At 36.9% G+C, this 14171-nt stretch overlaps 1 protein-coding gene across 1 annotated transcript in view; it reads right to left on the reverse strand.

Annotated features, from left to right (window-relative positions):
• Positions 1 to 14171, reverse strand: part of C2H8orf34 (chromosome 2 C8orf34 homolog) — a 172904-nt gene that overhangs the window by 115734 nt on the left and 42999 nt on the right. Inside the window, exons 4-5 of the mRNA XM_072851245.1 lie at positions 13954 to 14082; positions 76 to 104 (exon numbers count right to left, since the gene is read on the reverse strand). Of these exons, the coding sequence (XP_072707346.1) occupies positions 76 to 104; positions 13954 to 14082 (158 nt within the window). The remainder of the gene's footprint in view (positions 1 to 75; positions 105 to 13953; positions 14083 to 14171) is intronic.

Here is a 14171-nt window from a genome sequence, read left to right on the forward strand (position 1 = left end):
GCAGCTCTCATTGCCCAAAATTAGCACAATCATCTGTCTTTTGGTACTGTTCATTATGCATACAGTAAATCTTACCTTATCAAGTTCATCAGAAATAGCAATGCCTGAAAACAAAACAGATTAAAAAAAAATTCAGAAACATTCTTTCTATAAATGTCTTTTACTACAGTAAGTAAAAGTAAGGTTTAATCTGAAAAGTTTATATATTGTTCTCTGCACACTGCTGTACCATACAATGTATCATACTTTGCTCCATTAGTGAAATTGCCTGGAAACAATATACTCTTAACTTTCCTCAGCTGCAATATTATCAAAATGAGTTTTCAAAAAACTATGGAAATGGGAACAACAGATGTGCCAGCAAAGTGACAACAAGCTTAAGTATACTTCTACCTGCTTTCTAAAATTAAACCAGCAACATAATATTTACAGATGGACACATTATTATCCAAATCTCACCCTGACTAGCATGCATAACATCATGCTGCAATTAAAGGGCAACATGGACATGACTCTCCTCTCTTTCTCCATGGTTCAATGTAGACATGATTCTATGAAAACAGATGGAATTTAAAGACAGAAAAATCTCAAAGTAAAATTTCACAATAGAATGCAAACCAGTTTTTTCTAAACCCTCTGAACAAGAACTTGTTTATTTGCTCTTGTCTTTTCTGCTGATGCCTGCCTAAGGCTTTCCTATGCTTGCTTCCATCATGTCATCCAACTCTTTAATTATGACTATCCTGTAGCACATCAAATATGCACAGCTGGTCTCACAATTTTGAACACATCTACACACCTCTGTCATATCACATGGAGAGATCATGTAATCGTACATTTAATGCTATCATGTTGAAAATTCTGATGTATTGAAAGCAAATCATTTCCCAGGTTCCTATGAGGTTTGATAAAGAAACATTTCAAGGTTAGAACTTCAAAAACCAAGGAAAAGCATTTCCTGGTGGTGAAAATAAAGTGGAGAAGTACCCATGCACAGGAAGAACACACACTTGAAAGTTGTTTTCTAATTCATATCATGTTATCAAGACAAGGTCTTCCACGGAATGCAAGAGATTATATTGCAAAATATGTAGTATCAGCTGAGCGGAGAGTTATTCTTTCTAAAATCACACTAAAGATTGCAGCAGTATAAGCTTATTTCCATGACATTTTTATTTCTTACTATTTGGTATACCATAACTATGTGAATTCTTTGGGTTTTTACTGTGCTTTTAATCATTAACTCTATATGGGTAATTCTCAGTTTAGATTACTTCCTTATATCGATTTTTGTTTTAAAAACAGTGAAGTGCTAGGAGAATGGCAATTATAATTTTAAGACCTGACCAACACATGAGAAATACACCAGGAGTTAACAGAATATTTTCAGTCATTCAACAGTTATAAAGTAGAGTGTATTGAAAAAGATCCATTTTGCCTAACCCTTCTATCCCACACAGCAATTAACCCATTTTAATAACTTCAGACTTTTATTTAGCCCAGACACTACACTAATTTCCATACAGTATAATCAGCAGGTTGCACCAACCTGAACCATTCAACAGGACTTTAATGTGTTATGAATTTCTTCAGTCCCCAATGGGCATTTACTAGAGGGAAAATAACTGCACTGTTGGAGGTAGTAAAAACATAATTCAAGGTTCTCTCTGTCTCAACTTTGAAAACCTGATTTCCATCAACCAGCTCTCCATCACGTTGGATGTATTTTGCATAACCAAGATCAATCCATTTTACAACCACAAATGCTCTCTCTAAACAGACAAACTACCTTTTCTCAGCAATTTCCCATAATGTTAAGACACTTCATTTTGTTTTGATACGGGTTTATTTCCTCAGATTGGAGGTTGGTCCCCTTTTCTTCTGCTTTCATAGATGCTCTGTGAATGGGTCTTTGAAACCTGGGAGTGGACACAAGAGCAATTTTTCCCCATGCTGACTTACTTGTTAAAAATATTTATTTTCAAGTATAGCAAAAGAAACTACAAAAGGTAACCCTGTCATTTCCAAGACCTCATTCCAAAAAATGTCAAATGCTTTTACTATTCAACTGCCTATGTCGCTAATCAAAGATGAGTACTGAAAGTACCAAATAGCAAATGGGAAAAACTGTACATACAACTATATGCCTCACACAAAAAGCTCTACTAACTTTTCTGATTAAGTTACATACAAACACATAAAACTGAAAAACATCCATAATCTAAAGGAGTGCTTTTAGTAAAATGCTTTTTTGTATAAGTCCCATCGGTTCCCCAGAATTTACTCTGTATTTAGAAAAGACTAAGCTGAGGAATTGAATTGATCAGAATGCCTCAAATTTCTTCTTTACTAAATTGCAAACAGTAGCAAGACACCAAAACTAACTGTATTTCTTAGAGAAGCATGTAGACAGAGAGCAGTTCCTGAGAACATCTTGCCAAAATAAAATTTTAAAAGTTTAGAAAACTTTTATCTTTGCAATCACAGAATTAAACCTGCAAACTTTTTTTACCTCTTTCTCTCTTATGTAGTATTGAAAGAAAAGAAAAAGGATTCTTGTGAAGAAATTTCTTAAGGAGCTTGTTACAGTAATCTTGGCATGGTGATTCTTCTGGAGGTGGGATTTACCATACTGTCAGTCATACAGATCTTTATGTTATGGCTTCATAGCTCCATTAACATTAGCAAAACTCCATTAGTTACTGATAATACAACTCCATTAGCAGAGACAGGGATAAATTAACCCATAAGAAGGTGAGTGTAAAAAAGCTTGTCATTTTCTTCCAAGTCACTACTGCACCACACACTTAGCATGTGCCCACTCTTACCAATTTTCTGTTGCAGCTTCCAAACTGACAAAATATCATGGCTGAAGTTGAGAGGAGGGGGGACTTGCACCCTGTGTCCAGTAGACAGAAAATCACAACAGCGAGGTGATTTTTTGGGTGCAGATCCCAGGTGAAATAATATGGACTCAAGTTTTCACAAAGTAATTCCTCAAAAAATTAAACCCATTGCATATATTACCATAACATTAAAAAAACCAAAACAACAAAAAACCAAAAACAAAACAAAACACCTTAAGCCAGAATCCTGACAATGCAACTAGAGATAGTCAAAATTATCATACAAGAGTATTTAGGATTCCTGTTATTCTCTTAACCCTTAGCCCACTCCTAACTTTTTGGTAGTCAAATAGGTTACTGTCAATTACTTTATTTTCAAGTAATACATGGACAATTTAAAAAACTTGAATTTCTACAAAGAAACTGAAACAATGGTTGCTACCTCCAGTTCACATAATTGCTAATAACCAAAGATCAGCGTTTTTCAAAAAGAAAACCCTCTTTCCACTTATTTTGTATATTTGACAACAAATAATTGGTTGTGCTCCCTGTACCTTGTATAGTTATTTTCATTTTTTTCTGTGGCTTTCATACAATGTAAAAGAAGAAAAAATAAATTTTATTTTTTATATATTCTAAATAGGAAAATGTCATCGGAAAAAATCACAGAGTACTAGACAAAGGGGCAGCCCGTTCCAAGAAACTACTTTAAATGGAAACAGCTATGTTTCAGGTTTAGGCAAAACATCCATAAGTGTAGCCAAAATGTCCATACACTAAAAACCTTTTCCCTAACAATTCAGTCACTTCCTCAATCTGTAGCCTTTTTTCATCACAACTTAATCCTAATCACCAAAAAGCTCTAATACCAGAAACACTGACACACCTACTTTGTTCAAGCTTGAATCCAATGGCTTTGTTAGAATATAAGTTATTAGGAACAACTGTTTCTGACTTCCCTCAGCTTAAAGTATTTAAAGCCTGACTCTGCATGATGGTGAATGTAGAGAACTGAAGTTTTAGGGCTGCTTCACCATTGCTTTGCCTCAAGTCACTGAGCAGCGGATAAGAAGGGGACTGTTGAAAAAGTTCTCCTCCCTTCGTTGGGGAAGGTCTTCTGATGTCAAAGGCAAATCCTTCAGAAATAAAGGAGTATGGCTTCACCCTTTCTCTCACAGCAGCTGTTTCTCACAGACAACATTTGCTATAGTTTTATATCATACTATGATTGACAATTATACAATAGTCCTACCATTGTTACTTTTTGCAATGAGAAAGTGCAGTGTTCTGACTAACGGAGTGAGAGGTTTGCTTGCCACCGTCAGCTAAGATTCACAGACAAGGTTTACAGTGGGAATTAGTTAGGCACCTAACTGCCAATTTTATGTCTTTAAAAATCCTCCCTTTTACAAGTAATTAAGGGTGCTGAATTTTGATCAGGCATCACAAGTACCCAGCCCACTCAGCTGTCTGGTGAATTACACAGACAGATTCAGGGCACTTGTTTCTACTTTTGAGTGTAATGACCCTCTGTGCTGTAAGGGTGCTGGAACAATGAAGTAATTGGTCTGAGCATTTTTCACAGTCCTTCAGAAATGCGCCACAGCCACAACTACTGCCATCTCTGATCAGCAGTAAATCTGGAGTGGGGCTGTTCATGCTAGCACAGCCTCTCTCAACTGGAACACTTTCATCCTGTCAATAGCTTGGTTTTTGAAGAGAACGGGAATAACAAGGTACTCTCTGATTGCAAGAAAGCCCTCACACACTAGGATTAAATGAAACATGACTACGAGACAATGTAATAACAATGCAACTTATTAATACTTATTATACTTTAATCACTATTATCATGCCTACATTAAGCAGATTGCCCAAAAGCACATCTCGCTGTATTAGCCATGTACCTTATGGCTTTTTTATACGTAAAATATTAAACCAGTTGTTTGTCATGCCTTTTTTTAAAATCAGCATGGATTATTAAATTGCCCATACATATATAAAACCATTCTTTACACAGTTATCTTAGATTTCTGTTCCCAATCTTCTATCCCTTCGGCAATCTGCAGCAGCACAATGGTAAGAATGGAGAAATAAAGATGATGATCATTACACCATTATAGCATCTTCTTTGATGAAAAAGCCACCTCCCAAAATGTATCTGCACCATGTTTTAACGACATAAAATCCCTTTTGAGTCTAGAATGAGTATCTTCCACAGTAAAGAAAAGACTTTCTGCTTAGGACATACCGCTTAATTTCTAGCTTACAAGGAAATGAACTTTTTTTCAAAAGAAAAATGAACATTGTTGTGCTGGTTTTGGCTGGGAGAGAGTTAATTTTCTTTATAGTAGTTTGTATGGCGCTGTGTTTTAGATTTAGACTGAAAATAGTGTTGGTAATACAGGGATGTTTCTGTTATCGCTGAGCAGTGCTCACACAGAGTCAAGGCCTTTTCTGCTTCTCACCCCACCCCACCAGCGAGTAGGCTGGGGGTGCACAGGAAGCTGGGACGTGACACGGCTGGGACAGCTGACCCCAACTGACAAAAGGGATATTCCATACCATATGGCGTCATGCTCAGCATATAAAGCTGGGGGAAGAAGAAGGAAGGGGGGACGTTCGGAGTGATGGTGTTGGTCTTCCCGAGGAACTGTTACGCATGATGGAGCCCTGCTTTCCTGGAGATGGCTGAACACCTGCCTGCCCATGGGAAGGAGTGAATGAATTCCTTGTTTTGCTTTGCTTGCATGCGCGGCTTTTGCTTTTACCTGTTAAACTGTTTTTATCTCAACCCACGAGTTTTCTCACTTTTACTCTTCCGATTCTCTCCCCCATCCCACTGCGGAGGGAGTGAGCAAGTCCCTCTGTGGTGCTTAGTTGCCGGCTAGGGTTAAACCACAACAATTGTTAATAACAATTCCATGACTCTTAAAAATGCCTAGCTCTTTCATATGCAGTTCTTAGCAGAAGAGTTTTATTTGTTGCTGCTCTCCTGCAACAAATACAATTAATCCAGTACCTAATGCCTCTCCGCTCGGTTGTATTATTCCTCTTTGAAGAGTGATTTTTAGACTTCGATGCTCTCAATTCAACAGCATAAAATTAATTTTCAAAACAGTAGGCACCATATGAGTTCAGGTCTTTTTGAAATGGCAAGTCATAAAATCCCTGCCTGCTGCATTATTCCTGATGAGCTTTACAGTAGCTTAAAAACCTGCAGTATCTTCATATGCTATACACATCTGAAATTATAGAACAGGTGTTCTGATAAGAATGAAACTTCAGAGAAATCTACCATTTTTGCTTTTATTTGTGGTCCTTAAATAATTATAGGAAGAAATAACACAAAATAAAAATTAGTTGAGATTTTTTAAAGACTTATATTTTTCTAAATGCACAACTTACATCTGACAAGTCTAATGTGTACCTAGTTATAAGAAAATAAAATGCTACTACTTCAATGTATGCCAGACTACCATTATTCAGCTTATAGCGTAGTCATTTTCCTAAACATCCAGAAGATGGCCACAGAGCTCCCAATAGCCAGTTTTCCTACTTGCCAAACAAAGCCTTCTGGATTTGACATACAGGTTTTGACATACGAGTTTAGACATACTAAGACAACCCCAATGCAACTCTGACTAACTTGACAAAATTCATTCCCAGGATAAGTCTAGGCCAGGGAACTTGTGGATGGCTGGACTGTCAACCTCATAGTGCATCACAGGCTCTGTAACAAACTCCAGGACAGAAACAGCATTATTATTCTACCATTATTAATACTGCAGCTTTGAGCATGAACACAGGAATACCGTATCATGTATCAACTGCCCAGCAGTTAACTGTCGCAATGCATTCTCCTATCCATTGTAAATCTGGGGAAGCATATGTTCCCTCACTGGTGGGACAGGCCATCTCAGATGTACTTGCATTTCCCATGGCAAAACCCCGTGCCATACTGCAGCTGGCAGCATAGTAAATTCTAGCCCCTGTGCCTGTTTGCACCATGTATTAAACACAAGGTAAATTGAAATAATTTATTTCATACCATCCTTGGATTATAAAGGACATAAAATGGTTGCTCTGGTTGCACCAAACAAAGCATTTCCCCCAGAAAATGCATACACAAGAACCAAACCAGCTCAGTCATTTCTGTACAAGAACTTTATAATAGATTTGTCATTGACTGTCACAATAGACATTCTTATATTACTTCCTTTACTTACATTGAGTCATTTTACAGCTTTCAAAATTAGACATATTTCCTCCAGTAGTAACTCAGAGATTTTCTGTGAAGGCATATTGAATTGAAAGCTCAGAGTTCTTGCCAATGAGGGGCGTATGTCCTCATATTATTAAACAACTATGTATCAAGTTTCTGTAGCACTATCCATCTTGAATTAGGATAACATTCCTCCCAACATCTAGCCATATAAGAACAAGGGACACAGTGTAATCTACAAAGTCCCACATATTAACATATCAGCACACTAGACATCAGTATAGTCACTATCTAGGAAACACTGATTTAGTCTCTCCTCCCCATGCTGGCTTTAAAAAAATAAAAATAATTAATCCCCAGCAAAAGAAGCTGTGCTTTAGACTTGCAGCATTTCTATATCCAAATTTCTGAGTAGCGCCAATGGAGAATTCGCGTTTCAGGATTAGATTCGGTGAGTAATAAATTAGGCAAACAGAGAGAAACAAAATGCAAAGTACCCACCAAATATTATGCCCCAGAAACTCTCCTAGGCCAAGGTCATCTCAGAAGAGAATAATCAACGCTGCAGAATCTTTCAGAATTCTTGATTTTAGGGAAAGGTGTACACTGCAGCTGGTTGGTTAAGGTGGGTAGCCCACAATGGCCAGTAGCAAAGGACAGAGTCATAGCTCACCCTTCTACTACCCCCTGAATGCCGAATCCCTTCTTCTAAGAACTAGGAAGTACCATATCTGAGATGACAGTCACACAAACCCCAGTTCTACAATAGCATTAGGGAAACTTTTAGCAAGCCAGATACTGTTCCAGAAAAGGACGCTGTAAGTCAAAAAGAGACTCTAGTCCTGGAACTTAGAGTAGGCTAGATCAGAATGGCAAATACCTCCACAAAGGTAATTAAAAATTTAACATCTGTAGGAAAAAGATACTTATAACTGAAGTACCAGTGATCTCCCGGCCATATAAGCCCCACTTTATAATTGAATAGCAATAATTATGTTCACATTCTTCCCGTTTCAATCTCAGAAAATATAATTATTTTGTATTATTACTCATACATCACACTAAAAGCAAATGGATTTTATGAGCAAAGGCAGTATCGGATAACAGCTGCAGTACTGAGATAAAATTATCTTCCTTAAAGGTTTGATTGAGCTTATCTAAAAATGTCGATCTCAAAATAAATCACAAACATTGATCTCACACAAGAATAACATGATTTTAAAGTTCAGCCTGAACAGAAGAAAGGAAAAATCCTCTACAGAATACTGATGACTAGTTTTGTGGTTCAATTAGCAGAACACTTTTAGGGCTAGATGCTCAACTGATCATAGATAAGTCATTTTTACAGACTAAAGTCCATTTCAGATCAACAACTGTTTATGACTGGATAAAAATAAAGTATTATGTCTTAAAACAATGCCCCTCATGAGGTGATTGATGAAAGTCTAGTTACATGTCATGCAGGTGTGCATTTGGAGTTATATCATCATCATCAGAAATGACTAGTTTCAGTGGGAAAATTCAGAGGTCTCTGATAAACTTTAGTGGTATTCCATTCAAGTACCTCTTCTATAACTGGAATGTAAATCATTAATATTTTCCTATAGTGTAGATGCTTATAAATGAAACCCCATTCTAATGCATTTCAGAGACTGCTAAATGCATTGAAGTAGTTCATGATGTATATATTAAACTTCTCACATCCCACATACTCGCAGGTTCATCCACAAAACCGAGGACATGATTTTAGCGGTTTATTAACATATTCTGACCTTTTTTTGAACTAGTTCTACCCTTATTGTTATGAGAGTTTTACTCTTGTTCCTTATCTTCTTCCCCGTAAAAGATAAACAGAACATAGGCTTTTACATTTCACTATTTTATCTTTTTCTTAAAGGGGTAAGATCATGCTTGTCCTTCTTAAGATATGCATAAAAAACATCAACCAATTCTAACATTATGAGAAATAACTGTCTGAGATACTCTGGAGGGACTCAGAGACCTTTCATTCCTGGAGATATTCAAGAGCCATGGACATGGTCCTGGACAACTGGCTCTAGGTGGCCCTTCTTGGGCAGGGGGGTTGGACCAGATGACCTCCAGAGGTCCCTTCCAACCTCAGCCATTCTGTGATTCTATGATTCTTTATGGTTTCCAGCAATATTTCCTACTAGATTGCAGATGGCTTTCTTATTTACTGATTATTAACTTATTGATTATTCCCCTTCCAAATTAAGAAACAAAAGAGTACTTTTTTTCCTATTGGTTATAGCTAGGTACCATTATCTCTAGGATTCCCTCCAACTAACTGACTTAGATTGGTTCCCAAATAGCTTTGGTTAATGTTAACTTACTACCATTTTCTGATCTTAGAATATCTATTGAATTCAAAGCATGGTAATTTTTTTTCTTCCCCTCTGATTTGTAGTATACACCTGGCCTTAACAAGGATTCAAACATTACTAACAAAATGTTGGTTATCTCTGTTGAAAGGCTATGTGTAATTATGAAAAAGTACCGATCTCACAGTAGAGCACATTAAGTGTCATCAAATGATGTTACCATGTGTAAATTGAAACATCCAGTACGCACACATTTTCAATATGCACTCTAATCCTTAACTGTTCATATCAAAGCAGTAACATTGTTCACAAAGCAGGCAGACTTCATATCTACTTTGCAGCAAGCTCTTGCTAATTTAGTCCTCATTTTTCCTCATTCAAAACACTCATAATTCACTGTTTTCCATCTCTTGTTATGTATTTTTCCATCCTCAAAAGATGGGGGGTGAAGACAGATATATTCATGAGCAAGATCCCTAGCTATACAGGAGATTTTAACTCTCTTTAAAAGGCAAACAGGCCAGAAGGGGAAATACAAAAGCATACATTTGAAACAGCATGGAACTTTTCTTACTTAGGATCAGCTGAGGAAGAAGATGACGGCAATAAAGATGAGAGACCTTGCAACCAAAGAAAACGAAACATGCACAAGGGAAATGCAGTATATTCCCATATGTTGCTTCATAAATCAAAATCTCCCCTAAATAGTTGACTTCATAGTTCAAAATCCATTTCAATGACACGCAGCTGATTGGAAAAGCAAACGAAACCCAGGTTTCCCACATGAGTAGGCCTCTGGAAAATGGTACACTTAAATCACCAAGCTCCAACACACTTAGACCATAATTATGGCAATACTCTTCTCCAGTCTCTCAAAACTCGTAAGATACTTCTAACATTGAGTGTGAAGTCTCTTTTGGTTTCTCAGATCTACTGCTGCACAGAATTACTCATGTATTGTCTTGATGGGGCTTGGGAGGAGGGCTCCACATATAAGGAAGTTCAGTTTTAATCACTAGGAGGACTGAACATAGGAGAGACCAGACATGCAAGTGCCTGAGCCTCACCTTCCAAAGCTTTCAGGCAGTTTTAATTTTCTGTGAAGTGCACAAGTTTGTCTCAAAGCAGGTATCTAGACTGCATATTGAATGAAGCAATAGAAACTAGAGTTTAATTCACAGGCTGCGTCACCTGTATAGCAGGCAATGAAGTCCTGGAAACTCACGACAAGATCCAAAGCTTATCTTTAAAAATGGAAATGAATTCCAGGATTTTATGGAAAATTCATTATACTTCAAACATCTGGGTTTATGTGGCACTCTTCCCTGTTAAAATACTGAAGAATGAAATGAGAGGGTGCTGTAAAAAGCCATTGATAGTGCGTTGTGATCATTTGAGTACTCAACTATTTGTTGAGCCTGTCCCATACTGCTTTGAAACAAGATTAGTATCAAATGTAGAGTTAGACTCATAGACTTTACAGACGTGCTTGTAGAATCAAAAGCACTGACTAGCCTGCCCAAAACAAGCATTAATACTGGAGAAGGTAGCTATGGGACCTTGTCATGGCTTTTGTAAAATTCACCACATGGGATGCTTGTTTGGGTACAGCACAGAATGAGTTTCACATCTCTCATACTTTTAAAGTTCTAGACGTGTCTATTCATTGAAACCCTCCAAGATATTTTCTATGTGCAATCTGTATTCTACCTTTGGAGAACAATAAAACTACATTTATTTTCAAAACCATACCTTTTCTTTTTTTTCCAAACTTTCACATTTTTCATTTTGAATTTTTATATCACCCTAACATGTAAGAAATTACAGCACAGAACAGATTTATTTCCTGAAATGATCTGAAAATCAGGAGTACAAAAATTGGAAACAAGGACATACAGCTTAGGATTAATCTGATGCAAGTGTTTAAATGATACAACCAAAAAGGTTAAAGTGCAAAATGAGTAACAACTACCAAAGAACAAAAAAAGCCACAAGAAAAGATATTATAAATACACTAGGAAAGGAGGACAAAGTAAAATACAGGACTATTACATTGAAGAGAAGGAAAGCAAATAACAGATGATACAAAGAAATCCCAGTGTTTGATACTTTCACTGCTTCAGTCTTTACAAAAAAATTAATTGTGGCCAGATGCTTAATGCTAGTGATTTGAAGAGGAAAAACTGCAAACCAGATGACGGAAAGCTGAAAGATATTCTGATGACTTAGATACATTCAAGTTGGCAGAATCTTGTGAAATTCACTCTAGAGCACTTAACTAACTAGCTGAAGAAACCTCTAATCCATTAGCAACTGTCTTTCAGGAATGGAGAGAACAGAAAAGGGCAAATAGTGTAACTTTCTTCGGAAAAGAAAAAGGGAAGATGTGGGGAACTACTAACCAGCAAGCCTAAATTTGACAGCAGCAAGAATATCTGACAAAATTGTTAAATAAACAATTTATCAACATCTAATGGATAGGAAAGGTAATAAGAACCACTCAACGTGAATTTATCAAGAATGAACCACATCAAATCAGTCTAACTGCTTTCTCAACTGGGAAACTTGCCTAGTGGGTAAGAGGAGGAAGTGGATGTAAAATACTTCAGTTATAATAAGACTTTGTTTACTGTCCTAGATGATACTCCAGTAAACAAATTAGAGAATTACATTCCAGGTGAAATCACTGCAAGGTAGATAAACATCTGGTGGGAAAAAACGCACTTACTGAGTAGCTTTCAAGGGTTGGTTGTCAGATCTGAAATGGAATCATGAAGAGGTCTGACAATATTTCCGTTAATGATCTGGATGAAGAAATAGAGAGCACATTCATGAAAGTGAACTTACTATCAGGCTGCAAGTGATTTAAAGCACTCTGGGGGATAGGATTAAAATTCTATATTATCTTGATAAATCATCAGAAAACATCAAGTACTAGCAAGAAATAGTGAAGAATGTTTCATTTGTGAAATAACTCTATGAAAACTTGACTCCAACAACACTGACCAGGTACATTCACCTCCAGTCCAAGTGTAGGACCCAGAAAAGCTGCAGTGTTTTGCACTCCAGTTAGAAAACTCTGTGGCAAAGTGAGGTACAGAATGCTGCAAACTCTATTTTAGGTATAAAGAAGTCAGAGCTCAGTGGAACCTACACAATATTCACAAGGAAAGACAAAGATGTAGGATTGAAGAGTGGATTTAAGTCCTTTATTATTGAACTCTCGCATCTGATTGGTTTGTATCTCCAGACAGTGAATAAATAACCCTCTTTGAAATTGAAAAAAAATTGTTTCTGTATCTGTGTTAAGCTTGGTTACAAGTCTCTAAAGGAGGAAGGCTTGAAACTTACACTTGCACCCATCACAATAACACGGTCAGGCAACGGTGGGGCTGCAAATCAGAGACCCTCATTGGAGGTGGTTTAGCTCCTTAGAGGCAGATAGACCAATTTACTAGAAATGTATTTGAAGAGTGCACTGTAACTATACTACTATAATTAATATAACTGTGAAAATTGCTCAGAATATAATTGTTGTCATCAACCTAAAACATTTGGGAGAGAGGGAATTTGGGCAAACTAGTTTTGGGTATTTGACACAATTTGGCAAAACGCTGAATCTTAAAATTCTCCAGAAAACAGATCTTCCATTCTTCATTCAGCTCTGTTTCTGACTTCACCATCTGCGATTTCTCCAGTGAATCAAGAAGTGCCATGGATAAAATTTAATGAGAGGAGAAAGAAAATATTTCTCACTCAAAAGTCTCCCAGACCACGCCATACTTAGTTTTCAGGTACCACGGCAGAGAGTACTTCTCATACTTTGATCACTGTTAGTAGTGTTTGCTCCCACCAATGTACATCAGAACTCTCTTCTACAGGGAAGAGGGAAAAAAAAAAAAAAAAAGCTATTCTTCATCATATCCAGTAATTCTCAGAGCTACTCCTTACATGAGTATGCTATTTTTAAACACTGCTCCTGTTTGACTATGTCTTTTAAGGGATAGTACTTGGGTTCTGTTATGAAATAATTGGCTAACATGTTTTGAGTATTTATTTGAGATGCTGTAAAATATTTATTTGAGTTGCTTTTGAAAACTGGAAGGAATTAATTGGGGTCAAGGATACAAAATACTTAATTGTTTTCCAGTGACAGGTCTGATCTCCATCAATGAGGTTAAGGTTTCACACAAGTTAATCCAACTTAACTGCTACCACCCAAAGGAGCAGTCTCACTGCATGTTCCCACCATTTTCCTTAAACCAGCCTCTTGTGTTGATCTCTTTATGAGCTAATTCAGCTCACTAAACTGGCAGAAAACTAATGTAACAAAAAAGGAGGTGCAGGGGAAGTAGTTTCAGTCAGCAGGAGAGCTGCTAAATTATCTCAGACATTCTGTAAACCTCAACAACAGGAATGTAACTGCTGATGTCAATGAACTTGGTCTTCACTGAATAGAAGACCACCTTCTTGATACATACTTCCAAATTACAGTTCACGCTGCATGGTTACATTAAAAAACTAAAATCAATCAACTTACTGCGAGACAGATTCTCAAGGGCTTTTCCAAGTTTTTTGCTCTCTTGAAGAATATGATTTAGTTCATCAAAATCATGGTTCTCCGGTTTTGTCCTCCAATCCCATTTAGGATGCTCTATTGACCTTGGCACTAAATATACACAGATATATAGATGAAGTTTAGATTTGGTAGTTGACTCCTACAGTAGAAAAAAGCTGCACAATGAGTTTACAAGCTCA

The sequence above is a fragment of the Ciconia boyciana genome, chromosome 2 (assembly GCF_034638445.1).
Source record: "Ciconia boyciana chromosome 2, ASM3463844v1, whole genome shotgun sequence".
Lineage (NCBI taxonomy): Eukaryota > Metazoa > Chordata > Aves > Ciconiiformes > Ciconiidae > Ciconia > Ciconia boyciana.